This window comes from Ictidomys tridecemlineatus, chromosome 5, assembly GCF_052094955.1.
Source record: "Ictidomys tridecemlineatus isolate mIctTri1 chromosome 5, mIctTri1.hap1, whole genome shotgun sequence".
NCBI lineage: Eukaryota > Metazoa > Chordata > Mammalia > Rodentia > Sciuridae > Ictidomys > Ictidomys tridecemlineatus.
In genome coordinates this window covers 44,449,253-44,464,150 of record NC_135481.1, presented here as the reverse complement: position 1 = coordinate 44,464,150, position 14,898 = coordinate 44,449,253, and the positions used below count along the sequence as shown (strand labels likewise).

Below are 14,898 nucleotides of genomic sequence, written 5' to 3'. Positions count from 1 at the left end.
ATATTATTTTTATGTAGAAAATCTAATTGAGTCCCTTGGTATAAGGAGTATTTTAAATCAGTGACTGATGTTCCTGGCTAATGTAGTTATATGTAAGAGGATCCCAGTTTCCCATTATGAAAAATGTTTCTCTATTCAACAAAGAGAAGTCCTACCTTTCTAGTGGTTGGGAAAGGTTCTGTTGGAATTATATGCAGATGAAGTGGTCTGGCTGTGAGTTGGCTGAAAGCTGGAGTTAGTTCAAAACAGTTTTGGAAGAGAGACACTCTGGCGAAGATATAAAGTCCGAGTCTGGCTCTCGACATGGCCACTACTAATCGACGGACATCCCTTGTGAAACAAACAAAATAATTGACACACTTCAAGATTAATAACATGTTTATGCAGCTTATTTTTTTCTTTTTTTTTCTCCCACAGACTCCACTAAATAGTTCTATTAAGCTATGGCAATCAAAAACATAAAGCTTCTTAAAACTTAATATATTGGGTAACTCATACAGGCAATCAATGTTACATGATCAGTAGACCAAGTAAAAAGTTACTGCATTATTATTAATCTCTTGTTGGCTTTTTTAGGGAAAGGGAAGAAGATCACACACACACACGCACACACACACACACACCAAAAAAAAAAAAATCCAATGTATTGATTTAGAAGTTCCAAGTAACTCTATTATCAGTGACCAATTTACTGTATTATTGCTGTTAAGTCAATCTGAACCAGCTCTCCTTCTACTTCTTTTGCCTACCAAATTCTTAGGCTCCATCAAAGTCAGATTTTACTTCCTCAGTAACTCTTCCCACAATGTTTTATAATAATAATTTATTATATTAAAAATAAAAATAATTTTTTATTTTCTCCATATTTTCTGAGAGCCCCAAAGAATCACGCTATAGGTGGGTACTTCCACTTCCCTAACTGGATGTATAACACTAGAACTATTTAGCATGAGCTCTCACAAAAATATTTTAAAGGAAATTATGGTTTCAACATCATTGTCACAGGAAAAAAGGAGTAGTGGTGGAAGCAGGTGACTTAAACTGTTGTTTCCAAGGCAATCACTATATTATATTGAGTTCTCCCCTTCACATCCAGAAAGCTTTATCTGTAAACACAAACAAAGAACCAGTGCAATTACAGTGGCCACTGCACCAGTTGCTCTGAGAGAACTCTTCCCTCCAATCCTCGGTGTCGTATTCCAGTGAAGAGGTTTTTGTGTCACACCTGTTGTATATATGAACAGGTGAACTGAAATCTGCAGATTCAAGGGTAGGCTCTTCCCATGATATTTTTAATGGATTCTAAACTCCATAAGGGCAGAGATCATGAATGCTATACTACTATATTTTGAGAAGCTAGCACACTGGCAAAAAATGGGTGGTTCTGAAAGTAATTGATAAATGAATGATCAAACGTTATGAACATAACAAACTACCAGGCAAAAAAACAAAGACAAAAAGCATGAGTGGGCAGGGTTCCTTGGAGCTCTATCTTGAAAGCAGGGCAATGGGGATTACCACCTTCTTTCTTGGTCCCCAGAAGAGGGATGCAAAAGAACACTGTTCAGCAACAAAGTCAGCACTCTGTAAGAACCCCTTCCAAGAAATAACAGAAAGTTCTAGCATTACTATTTTGTTCCTAACAGGTCACAAGCTTATCCACTGGTACCTAAACTGTACAAATCAGCTGGGTAAGAGAACAATGAATGATGGAAAAGGGACCAGAAGTGTTCCATGATTCTGGCTTCTAAATAGTTCCACAATGTCCTCAAAAAGGACTCTGGAACTGAAGCTAACAATCTGGTTCCTACTCACACGATTAGTCTATGCTGATGAAAAAGGTGTGGATAAAAGATTATGGCAGTACTTTAGTTCAAAACAAGTTTGAAAATGGATACTCTGGCAAAGATAAAAGTCCAAATCTGGCTTTAGAAATGGCCAGTTACCTAGAAGGTTATAGAGATTAAAAATGGCCCAATAATTCCACTCCTATGTTTACACCCAAGAGAAAACAAATCTTACATAAAAACTTGTATAAGGATGTTCATAGCAGCATTATTGATAATAGTCACTAAGTGGACACAACCCAATATCTATCAACTGATGAATGGGTCAATAAAAAGAAATGAAGTACTGATACATCCTACAACATCAATAAACCTTGAATACATTATGTTAAGTGAAAGAAGCCAGTCACAAAACAACAACAACACATATTGCATGATTTCATTTGTATTAAGTACTCAGAACAGGCAAATCCACAGAATGTGGAATAGTGGTTATCAAGGGTTTTGAGGGAACACAAGGGGAGCGAATGCTAGTAATTATAGGGCTTCTTGATTAGGCAATGAGAATGTTCTAAAATTGATTGTGGAGTTAGCTGTATAATTCTGCAGCTAAAAACCCATTAAATTATACACTTAAACTAGGTGAACTGGTTGGGCATGGTGCTTCACTATAATCCCAGTGACTCAGGAGCCTGAGACATGAAGATCACTCATTAGAGGCCACATGGGCAACTTACTGAAACTCTCAGTGACTTAGTAAGACCCTGTCTCAAAAAATGAAAAGAACTAACATAAAATAGGTGAACTTTATGGTATATGAATTCTATCTCAATGAAGCTATTATTAAAAGATAAAATACACCAAAGAGTAAGTAGGTTTCCTTAGTCTCCTGAAACATATTTTCCTACTTATAAAAGAAAGGATATGAAGGATCAGCCCTAGAAACCAAAAAGTTCTACATAGAGTTTTGATAAGTCTAGTTAAGATATTTAGACTAAGGTACCTGGGTAATGGGAATCATAAATAGTTGATACATCTATACTTTAATACCACCATCACCGTAATGATACCCTGACGAAGAAGTTGGATTTTCAAAAGATAAGTTTGGCAAATACAAAGACTAATTTATTTGGATAAAGGTATTTTTACTTAGAAAATTGATATGCAAGAAAATACTGAAATCAGGTTCTGTTTTAACTCTTCATTTCATAATGTTATAATTTAGATCTGGAATGTCCATATAAAAGCTATGTTGAAGGCTTGGTACTTACCATTGGGAGGTGATGAAAACTTTAGAAGAAGGGTGTACTGAGACACCAGCCCCTTTCTTTTTCACTCCCTGCTTCTTGGCCACATAAAGTTAAACAGCTTTGTTCTGTCATGCCCTTTCTACCCATAAAGCTCTGTCTCACCACAGGCCCACAGACAAGAGAACTAAGTGACTATAGACTAAAACTTGTGAAACTATGAGCCAAAATCTTTCTTCCCTTAAGTTGTTTTTCTCAGGTATTCTGTCACAATGATAGAAAGCTGACTTGCACAATAAAAGTTTCATCATCATCAAAAAAAACCCTTTTAAAAAGTTTTCAGAAAAATAAAGCAAAGAACAGCAGAGAACTAAAGTCATTGGAATCTGAAAGAGGCATGGTACTACAGTGTAAGGAAAAGAGGGAGAAGAGGAAGCAGCGTTCATAAATTCATACCATAAAGTTTTGAGAGATCTTAATTACGTAAACCATAATGATGGCTAATTAATTATAAATGTCAGTGAGGAAAGGAATGGCTTTTGGAAAAGCAAAGACTTTAAATACATGCTTGACACTTCAATAAATAAGCAAAAATAAACTATTTAAAAATGTTATCTCCAAGCAATTTCTTAAAATGTTATATTTTTTGCTTACTCTTACATAAAAGTTATTGGGCTAATGGAATTTCATAACTAGGTTAAGCTCCAAATAGATCTTGATTTAATGATAACATACAAGAGTTGGGGGGGAAAAAAAAGAGTTGGGGGGGCACTTGTTTTTATATCTACCAAATAAAATAACAAACTCTCCATATAATTTTGCTATATAAAGTCACATAAGATGAAGGTTTATATAAAACTAAATGACTGCTTTGTAATCAAAAGATATTATTCCCATAAATCTCTAACATATAAATATGCCACAAATAATGATAAAAATAGATTATTGTTTGTTTTAACAATTCTCAATCCTAGAAGAACAAGTGGCTCTTTTATCCCTTAACACTGAAGCTGAAAGAGTACATATGTGGAGGAAAATCAGAATCCTACATGATGAAAAATTTTCTCTGAGAAGATAGGTTTTACCTGATATAATTTCTGATACTATTTCTATCAGACATAGATTAAGATTTTTTGATAAAATTTCTATTTTTAAAAGTAATTAAAGAATAAAAAAGCTAAAATACTAAAACATTTAAGAGGAAAAAATCCAGTAAGCAAAAACAATGGTGAACTACACAAGGAATTTGATACTGTTACATTCCAACAAAAAGCACCAGAAGTTGCTATAATAATTATAATTATATATATTTAAACGTAAAGATTAGAAACTACTTTGCCACTGAGATTCAAAATTGAAATAGTAAAGTTAAATAAGCCGTTAAAAATTTTTCCTACGTACCTCAGATGACCCACTGCCCTGGTTCGTACAAGAGAAAGAAGAATGTAATCATTCTGTTGACCTTGAAATCTATCAACAGTTGTCACCTAGGAAGACATAATGAGAAACATGGTATATTTTCAAAACCACAATAAAAAGACTCTAGACATTATTTAAATAATATGCTAGAAACAATCACGTTATTCTTAATCAATCCCCAAAGAAACACAGTCATGATTGGAATTGTAAAAGCAAGTTAGTGAATACTGTTAAACAGATTGCAGAAACCCCAATACCCTATATCTTTAAGTTATTCACACTTAAGACACCTGTCTTTATCTTTGCTAGTAATTATTTTTAGAATTCAAGAGTCTCCTCCTATTAGACTGCCAAGCTTCACGAAAGCAGGCACTATGTTTGCCTTATTAACTGGTAGTGTCAAGTTTAATGCTCAGAAATGTAACAGTATGCTTATTTATTAATCTATATATTCCTAGTATTTGTCCACAGCATTCTTCCATGAAAGAAAACAAGAACAATAATAACAAATAATCTTCATCATACTTTCTGTTCAGTTTGAGAATACACCTACAAATAGGGAAATTCGGAAAGGTTTAACATTTAGGCCCTTAGTTCTTTTTTATCCAATTTAAAAAAAAAATGTTCTGTTTATCCTCTAACAAACTGTAATTTATAATCCCTCTACATAGAGGAAATTACTGAAATACTGAATTATTATTGTGTTTTAACTTACATTTCTGACAATTAATGATGGTAAAGAATTTTGGGGGTCTCACTGGCTACTTGTAGGTCTTCTAGTATCTGTTCAAATAATTTTCTCATTTTTGTATTATGTTGTCTAAGGATTTTTATAGAAGTTTATATATAGTCTAGATACAAGTTCTCTGTTATAATGTGTGGTTTTACACTTGGAAATTCTGTTGCTTTCCTGACCAGGTGGATAGCTTGTCTGAGCTAGGTTCACACACTAAGACTGGTTGGGCAAAAGGATGAAATGAACCTTGGTCCTTATTAACATCACTGAACCCACCCTGCAGCCCAACCCCAGAACCATCCTATTTCTATCTTCTTGATTCTTATTTTGCTTAGCACAATATTCTCCAGCTCCATCAATTTACCAGCAAATGACATAATTTCATTCTTCTTTAAGGCTTAGTATTCCACTGTGTATATATATACCACATTTCCTTTATCTATTGATCTGTTGAAGGGCATCTAAGTTGGTCCCACAGTTTAGCTAACGTGAACTGAGCTGCTATAAACATTGATGGGCTTGTGTTACTTTAATATGCTAATTTTAAGTCCTTTGGGTATTATGGCAAGGAGTGGTAATAACTGGGTCAAAAATGGTGGTTCCTCTCTAAGTTTTCTGAGGAACCTTCATACTGTTTTCCAGGGTGGCTGTACCAATTTGCAGTCCCACCAGCAATGTATGAGTGTTCCTTTTTCCCTACATCATCACCAACACTTATTGTTGCCTATATTCTTGATGATTGTCATTCTGACTGGAGTGAGATGAAATCTTAGAGTAGTTTTGATTTGCATTTCTCTAATTGCTAGAGATATTGAACATTTTTTTTCATATATTTGTTGATTGGTTATATTTCTTCTTCTGTGAAGTGTGTGTTCAGTTCCTTAGCCATTTATTGATTGGGTTATCTGGTTTTTTGGCGGTAAGTTTTTTGAGTTCTTTATATATCCTGGAGATTAATGCTGTATCTGAGGTGTATGTGGTAAGGATTTTCTCCCATTCTATAGGCTCTCTCTTCGCGTTGTTATTTTCTTTGCTGAGAAGAAGCTCTTCAGTTTCAATCCATCCCATTTATTGATTATTGATTTTGCTTCTGCACTTTAGGCGTCTTGTTAAGGAAGTCAGATCCTAGGCCAACATGATAAAGATTTGGGCCTACTTTATCATTTACTAGGCACAGGGTCTCTGTTCTAGTGCCTAAGTCTTTGATTCACTTTGAGTTTTGTGCAGGATGAAATAGGTCTAATTTCATTTTGCTACATATGGATCTCCAGTTTTCCCAGCATCATTTGTTGAATAGCCTATCTTTTCTCCAACGTTTGTTTTTTGTACCCTTGTCCAGTATGACATAACTGTATTTATGTGGGTTTGTTTCTGTGTCCTCTATTCTGTACCATTGGTCTACATGCTTATTTTGGTGCCAATACCATGCCATTTTTGTTACTATAGCTCTGTAGTAGTTCAAGATCTGATATTGTGATGCCTCCCGCTTCACTCTTCTTGCTAAGGATTGTTTTGGTTATTCTGGGTCTCTTATTTTTCCAAATGAACTTCACAATTGCTTTTTCTAGTTGTCTGAAGAATGTCATTGGGATTTTGATAGGAATTGCATTAAATCTGTTAACGCTTTTGGTAGTAGGCCATTTTGACAATTTTGACAATATTAATTCTGTCTATCCAAGAACATGGGAGATCTTTCCATCTTCTCAGGTCTTTGTATTTCTAAACTCTCTACACTTCAAAGTTATCAATTTTTCTTTTTCACTCTCTATATTCCTTTTACAGTACTCTGTAGTATATTCTTTTGTATTGCTATTGATTTTGTTTTTAATTCCTCTGGTTTTATTTTCTTATACCTTACATTTAATTTCTTCCTGAATTATTGGATTTCTTTATTTTGTAGCCTTTCTTTATGGGATGGTTACTTTAATAAGTACTTTAAAATCCATGCCTTTTTTTCCAGATAGGGTCTCACTGTTACCCAGGCTGGCCTCAAATGCCTGGCCTCAAGTGAGCCTACTGGCTCAGCCTCCCAAGTAGCTGGGATACAGGTGTGCACTACTGCTCCCAGCCTATCTTGTCTAGGTTTTAATATTCCTTTACTCGTTTTTTTCCCTATATAAATTGAGCTTGTGCTACTTCCTCTCACAATTCATCACTGAATAAGTGGGTTTCTTAAATTAGCTAAGGGTGAGCAAGGGGCTGTTTTCTAAAGGATGGATAATTTTCACAAAAAAAGGCCTTCTTTTCCTGGTTACATCAGAGTCTACATTCTGTAAATATAGCTCACCTGCAGGTTTCTTTGAACCAATCCCACATCTGCATTTGAAAAGCAAGAGTGTGACTTAATCCTTCTAAGTATGCTTCTCATCTTCAGAATGTGTTTTTGCTGGCACTTGAATAATAGTCCACAGAATTCTTTTCCTCCTATATTTTCTTCCTGATCTTAGTCAAGCCACCTGATCTGTGTAATCTCACTAAAAATGAAATTTGTCCCCTCTTCCTCCCATTTTCCTGTTATTTTGGGTGATTTCCAAGAAAAGGTTAAATAGCTTTTACATAGCCATGTTTCTTACCACAGTCACAATAATCAGTAATGTTACATTTATATTTTATTATTCTAATTTATTCAACCCTTCATTAATAAAATCAATCATATTTACTTTTGATATTGTTTATCATTTTTCATTACATTAAAAATTTGTAAAAAATCCTTAGGTTTGAATGTACTTTACAAACTTCCTTTATCCTCCAAGACAACCCTTAGCCCCCTATGTACACACTAAAAAGCTGCTGAAATTATCTCACTGCAAGACAAAAAAATGCTTCAGTTCATATTTCTGTAATAGTACCTAAATTACAATGAAATTTTGTTATCTACCATTTTTCCAATTAAATGTTTTAGAAACATCTCTGATTAATATCAACAAAAATCTCAATCTAGTAGTTGAGATATAAGTTCACAGCAAAGCAGTAAAACTGTCAGAATTGCCACAGAATTATTTATAATTCCTATTATTTCATTTTCTCACATATCTTAATAGAAGACAGCTAAGAGGCAAAGTGGAGCAGTATAAGTAACTCATAATAAATATAAGCTACTCCATCTTGCCAAAATAATGAATAATAGAACATACTATAGTCATAAAATTACCTTATTTGGCCTTCCAATCAATGGATTATTCCCACATCGTCTATTGATGATGTCACGAATAAGATGCTTTTGGCCATTATAAGTTGTTAGAATACTGATCCTGTCCGCAGGATAACCAAGTAAGCACATATACATAAAAAGTGCTACTACATATTCTGCCTCTCCAAGATTCTGTAATGCAAACATAATTAGATTGTCCATTTATTTCTTTTTGTTTCCATTTTATAGAGAAAATGGCTTATCTAGTAGCCTCAAGAAAAGTGAAGCAAATAACCTAGACAAGTGAACCCTTTGGTAAAATTGAGGAATAATTTTATTCTAGGTTAATACTGATAAAAATTTTGATATTTGGAACATATGTATAATACATGGCATAGTCATAATACAAAAGTCACCAACTTGAAGGCCTGATATTCTTGGGACCACAACAATCACACTGTTATACGATATACTGAAATTGTAGCTATAAAAAGAAATTTTAATATAAAGGAACAAAGTAACTTATCCAGGAATCTAGTACAAATCCAGTCTAACTTCAAGGTGAAGAATCATACACTAAGCTATTTAGTCTAGTTTACTAAATTCAAAGTACTGGAAGAAAGAAGAAAGCAAAATGAGAGCACAACATGAACATTAAGAAACAAAGAAGATGAATTTTAGGCAAAGGCAATGGGAAAATTACTGGAAGAACTTCAGAATATCATTTATATTCTGGTTCTTGGTGACACACAGCCTGAGTTATCTTTCATTTAAATTTTCTAGTCCTTTGGTAGATGGGAGAGAAAAGCAGCCGCATGACAGTATAAAATCTTTCCATTTTCCATACTGGTAGCAAAATACATTTATCTAAGTATCGGTTCTAATATAGACACAGGAACAAATTGGTAATCGTGGAAATGACCATAGTAAAAGTTTGGGCTAAAATTCAGTCTACAGGATTTGAGTATCTTTGGCAAGATACATATGGAGAACTAATAAAAAGAGCCCATTTCTTTATTCATGCAAAAAATAAGCACTGCTCAACTTGGTACCCTGCCCAAAGATCAGACATAAAGTATTAACAATAAAACAATTTGAATTATATTTTAACAAACACTTTAGGACTTGGGCAAAATAAATTAAGACCCCTTCAAATTAGTAACTTTTATTCATTTGTCCATCCTTTCCCTTTTAGATACAACTATTTCAAATATATTGCTTAAATGCAAAGTGTTCTTATTTGGGGGGATAATGTTTTCAACTGTTCAGAAATATATTTAAAAGTAAAATATACATCATCATTTAAAAATACATTTATTTCTTGAAATACTGAAAACTCATCCAGAATTAGAACTAATCAATAAGAGAACCAAACAGAGAACCAAACATGATGATAATGTTCCAGGTCAATACTATAGTGTAGCTTAGGTAACAAAACTGACTCAATGGAAAATTCCCTAAACCATTACATAATAAAAACATCAATTAGAATACTGACCGAATCCTTAATCATCCCCAAAGGTGGCTAATTATGAAACATATTACCAATTTTACTTAGGTTCTAATATTTTTTAAAGTTATCACTTAAAGGTCACATATGTTCCCAGGCTATAAATATACACATATAGTAACCTAATTTAATACAAGCAAATATTTGGTGGGATAAAAGGATTTTCATGAGTTACATCCATATTTTTTATGTATGTATGTATGTATCTATCTATATATGTATATATACAGATATATACACATTTAAGTCAATAATACATGGTGCTTTTTCATATATAACTCAAGGTATCTAATTTATATAGTAATACATAATGAATATATTGCTGTTAGGAAAACGCAAAAAGAAAAATTTAAAATAACCCCTCAGGGATTGTTATTTTTTGGTGCATATGCTGTCAGATCTTTTTTGTATAGATTATCTGTACATATTTCTATATATATTTTGCTGTTTCATTTTATAAATCAAGCGAGACACTACAGATATGCTTAGCAACTTACATTTTTAATTTGATACAGCATAAATATTTTTCCTGTCAATAAACAAATTTATAATGTTATTATTTTAGTGGCTATTCAGTATTTCTAATGGATATGTAATAATTTAATCCGTACTAGTAGATATTTGAACTGTTTCTCACTTCCAAAATACTTAGCAGTGATGAATATTTTAGTATGTAAATCTTTGCAAAGCTGTTCAAATATTTGCTTAGGATAAATTTCTATAAGTGAGAATCTAACATCTGTTTACAAATTGTTTTCCTACTAGCATTGTTTGAGAATTCCCCCAAAACAACTTCAACACTGAGTATTGCCTGATCCAGTGAATGATAATTGTTACAAACCTATTAACTTTTTGTGATGTGAATATTCTTATCATTGTATTTTTCTGTTAGGGGATTAATTTTTAAAAATTGACCAAGTTATACATATGCAGAATTCAACCTATTATTTGCAAATGTTAAATTTTCTCTTAAATCAATCAATATTTTTCTTTTGTAATTTTTGCTTTGGTTAAGAAGCTTAGAAAGCTCTTTCTTACATTATATATTAACTTTTAGTAGTTTTTAGTATGTTGGATGTACCTTTAATTCATCTGAAAATGAATGGCTTTTGTGTTATAAGGTGGGGCTCTAAACTTTCCTTTTTTCAGTGGCTAGCCAAATGGTTCAGCATCACTTAATTAGGTAGTATTTCAACCAGGCAAATGCAAAATGAACTTAAAAGTGTCACATCTTGGGCTGGGGTTGTGGCTCAGTGGTAGAGCGCTCACCTAGCATGCCCAAGGCCCTGGGTTTGATACTTAGCACCACATAAATATAAGTAAATAAAATAGAGGTATTGTGTCCAACTACAACTAATAAATAATATATTTTTTAAAAAAGTGTCACATCTTTTCTTACCTGATAAAAGTAAGGATTAGGTTCTGATTCTCCTACTCCCTGAAAATCTTCAACATTAATGAGCTGGAAGTCATACAGTAAGCCAGCATTTGCTGTGCTGAACTCTGGCAAGAGCTGCACATGGGGTAAGTTTCCTAGATTCTTGTATCGCCAGTTGTAGAGGTTGCACAAGCTTTTCAAAGAGAAATCCCCCCACCCCAAACAAGAAAGATTAGCAACATGAAATCCCTTCTAATACACATAGGAGGTTTATAAGGAGCTGTGCTTTAATTTTCATGTTACCCATTTTTTCTCATCTTTTTAGCAATAATTGCTTTTCATCCTTAGTCTCTTCAAGTAAGTAACAGTCAAGAGACTGAAAACATTACAAAAATGGTAGCTCTATTGTACTCTCTGAGGTAACTGCTATCATTATGCCATCAATTAAAAAATCAGGGAAGAACCTGTAAACTGAGTACATTGGAAGTAAATAACTATAAGATGGGGCTGGTACTCTACGAAGTGAGAATTGTATTTTACTCTTGTATACTTTTGCTTTAGGTTTCAAAATATTAACTCTATCTCTGGGGGACATGAAGAAGGGAAAAGTAACAAGTGAAGTCTTTAGATTATAAGACACTTAAGTTAATCTCAATATAATGAAGACAATAACTTATTTGGTCAATTCACAGCTTTTGTGCAAAAGGCAACAAAGGCGCTTTCACATGTGCAATTGGCAAGTTCCTGGATAATAGGAAAGCTAAAATCTTTTATAAGAGATGTTTACAAATACTTGGATAATGGAGCTGATGTCTTGCAGAGAAATGTTTTTTCTCTCTGTCACCTTTACCTTGCTCTGGCTCTCCCTTGAGCATCAAGGTCCACAGTAGGAACACCAACACGGACAAAGCGAGTAAACAGAGACTGCTCCATGTTTGAATACTTCTGAAAGGCCATGTTCTTAATTACTGGAGGTAACTGGTGATGATCACCAATCATGATCCATCGTTTCAGTCGGCTAAACCCATCCTGAGGATTCTAGAAATTAAAGGTAGAAAAATAGTAAAATACTACCATTTAGTAGTATTAATACTACCCTTTAGTGCATTAGCTAGTCTCTAAATTATCGTGCAAAAGACTTTTCTTCATCAAATGGCATTATTAACTTAAATTACTGACCTGTACTAGATAGATCCACACAGAGAAGTGTCTGGCAAATTTGTAGAATAACATACGAATCAGGTATGGGTGCCATTGCTCTTGGCTGACAGTGGGCAAAGGGAGGTGGAAGAATTGACGAAGCAATGGAATTACCCTACCTTAACAGTTATGGTAATCTAAAAAAGTCTTCAAGGCTTAGGTCAACTTTTGGAAGAGTTTCAGAAAAAAAAGAGAAGCCCCGAGGAGAAATGGATAAATGTCAAAGTAAACACCTTGTTTTACAATTGTGCAAAGGACCTGCTTTGAACTTAACATGATAAAAACTGTACCTTTCCTACCTTAATTTCCTACCTTACATGCCTCCTTATTCCTTGAAACATACACTGTAGAATAAAACACATTCCAAGCTCCAGATAGCTTGGCTTATAAAAATTTTTGTAACTCAATTAAAAATATAACTACTCTAAACTACCCAGAGAATTCCACATTGTTTTTAATGCTTCAATAGTAAATAATATTGTACAGTAAGAAAGTTCTTGATATACCATCATTTACCTCAAAAACACAGCCATAAAATAAACCAATGTACTCAGTAAACATCAGAAACAATTCCAGACAGAACAACTCCAACAAAAGATATGAAAAATATAACTCATCTTCCCCTCAAAATGCATAACAACAATTCCTTAATTAAAATTACTGTCTTTTCAAAGCTACTATGTAGATATAAACCATGAATTTTTAGAATAGTATTCCCAAAAGCAAAACAAATTACTAAATGGCCTATAAATAGATTAAAGGAAACTTGCAAACTTAAAATAGAATGGCAAACAAAATGAAGTTAAAGAGAATAGAAAATTGTGAAAACAAGTACTTCTAAACTATACAGCTTTTAGATGTTGTCCCCAAGAATTCTTAATTTCTTACCTGTAGGAGAAGAGGTATAAAAGTTTCTATCTCCAGAATTTGAGCAGCCTCTTCCATTAAAATGTTGTCATACTAAAAAAGGAAAAGAAAAATTTGTTGAAAAAATAGCTCAAAAGCCAAACAACTACCACCATAACCACAGCAATCACCAAAAACATAAGAATTTCAGATCACATCTCTAACCTCAGGAAAGACCCCCTCCTCCCAAATATATTTACATTGAGGAGATCTTGCACATCACTTCCTGGATTGCAGTGTCTATTTAGTTCAGTTTAGTTCTTCACATTCTACATAATCAAGATTGATTTATAGTATATATAATGTCATTCCTATTGGTATTCTTACCGTAGATAGTATTTTGGGGTAATTTTTTTTACCCCTTATGAATCCTACACTGATCATAACAATCCATTTCTGTTTCAAACCTAGGCATTCCATCCACCACCAAAGTGTGTCAATTTTACCTTCAAAACTGCCTCTAAAATCTATTTTACTTTCCTCTATTTCTACCAAAACTACCACTATAGTCCAGGCCACCACATTTGTCCTTTCCCTTCTTACCTTGCTTCCCTTAAGCCACTAACAAACAGTCACAGGATCATATCCCCTTCTGGTTTTAAATCTTTCACATTGTGTCAGGGGGAAAAAAAGCCTTATGGCTAACGCAAGGGAGTAGAGGGCTGCCTGTTTTATGTTAAACAGATCTACAAAGGTTTTTAAACTCTGAAGTTTGAAAAAATATATCCAGTATTAAAAATATTTTTAAAAATCTATCATCACTCATGCTAAACATTTTTAGATATATAAGTATACAACAGAATTAATGAAAATTTGATTTCACAAATTTGGAAATTTGTGAAAAACTGCATCAAAGAATAAAATGCTAGTTATGGTTGCATAATTTCCCCTTGTTATTTAACTAATATAATTTAATGTCAAATTCAAATTACGTTTTATATGTCAGTCTCAAGAACAAAATATTCAGGTGAAAACTTCTCACTAATAACTTGCAAAAGGGTAACTTCACACCCCTGGGGTAAGTTCACACTACTTTTTAATAAATTGTCATATTTGTCCTACCTTGCACTGAAAAACCTCTCCTCCAGATAACAACAATTCTATCACCTTGAATTTATTTAGCAATATCTTTCAATGAGATCATATATCTTAAAACCATCCCTTTCATAAACAAATGAACGACTAACTGGTTCAAACCAGTACACAAACTTATTTTCAATAGACAAACAAATTGCAGGGAAGTTAAATGATTTGTATTAAATTGGAGTTTAGGTAAATATCACTATCAAAGTCATAAAGAATCTGCAAATTCAAATTTTTGGCACCATCATTACACTGTACTTCAATTCAGTCACAGGTTAACAAGCTATCATGCTGTCCTTTTGTCTTTGTCACATAATAATTTTTAATATTTTATTTTACAGTCTATTATAAGAGTATTCCCTATCCTCATATGGAAAGCTTTTTATTTATGGAATCAACAAATAACTGGATTAGATATATATTCAGTATTTGAATAATGTAAGTATATAAATGTGTTGCAACTAACAAACACTATAAAATGTTACTTATAGCTTTTAGTTCT

General features: G+C 33.2%; 1 protein-coding gene across 1 annotated transcript in view; it reads right to left on the bottom strand.

Annotated features, from left to right (window-relative positions):
• The window catches only part of Aqr (aquarius intron-binding spliceosomal factor), a 109,590-nt gene that overhangs the window by 9,549 nt on the left and 85,143 nt on the right, over positions 1-14,898 (bottom strand). The window contains exons 28-33 of the mRNA XM_005337128.5: positions 13,296-13,367; positions 12,058-12,245; positions 11,229-11,400; positions 8,341-8,511; positions 4,436-4,521; positions 156-330 (exon numbers count right to left, since the gene is read on the bottom strand). Coding sequence (XP_005337185.1) covers positions 156-330; positions 4,436-4,521; positions 8,341-8,511; positions 11,229-11,400; positions 12,058-12,245; positions 13,296-13,367 — 864 coding nt within the window. The remainder of the gene's footprint in view (positions 1-155; positions 331-4,435; positions 4,522-8,340; positions 8,512-11,228; positions 11,401-12,057; positions 12,246-13,295; positions 13,368-14,898) is intronic.